At 50.6% G+C, this 267-nt stretch overlaps 1 protein-coding gene across 1 annotated transcript in view; it reads right to left on the reverse strand.

The window, feature by feature from the left end:
• Positions 1 to 160: 160 nt before the first annotated feature.
• PEX11G (peroxisomal biogenesis factor 11 gamma) overlaps positions 161 to 267 on the reverse strand; it is a gene marked incomplete at its 5' end in the record, with an annotated part of 1,128 nt that continues 1,021 nt past the window's right edge. Inside the window, one exon of the mRNA XM_010141242.1 lies at positions 161 to 267. This exon is cut by the window's right edge and continues 35 nt beyond it. Coding sequence (XP_010139544.1) covers positions 161 to 267 — 107 coding nt within the window.

A 267-nucleotide genomic window follows, 5' to 3' on the forward strand; every position in this document is an offset into this window, starting at 1 on the left:
AAGAATTGTTAACGACAGACACTTCTCTGCCACAAACACCTTGACTACAGACCCAATGTGGAATCACAATCACCAACAGCCCAGAGAGTTAAAACACCCCCTGCCTCACTAAAGGCGGTTTCACCACGTGAAGACTAGGCTCCTGAAGTTTAATTATGGCTTATACGGAGTCTCCTTTTCTAGACGCCTGGTAGATGCCAATCAGGGAAGATACGGTCCCCAGGAGACCCACTAACCAGGGAGGGAAGCGCCCAGCCCAGAGGAACC

Source organism: Buceros rhinoceros, unplaced genomic scaffold, assembly GCF_000710305.1.
Source record: "Buceros rhinoceros silvestris isolate BGI_N320 unplaced genomic scaffold, ASM71030v1 scaffold32508, whole genome shotgun sequence".
NCBI lineage: Eukaryota > Metazoa > Chordata > Aves > Bucerotiformes > Bucerotidae > Buceros > Buceros rhinoceros.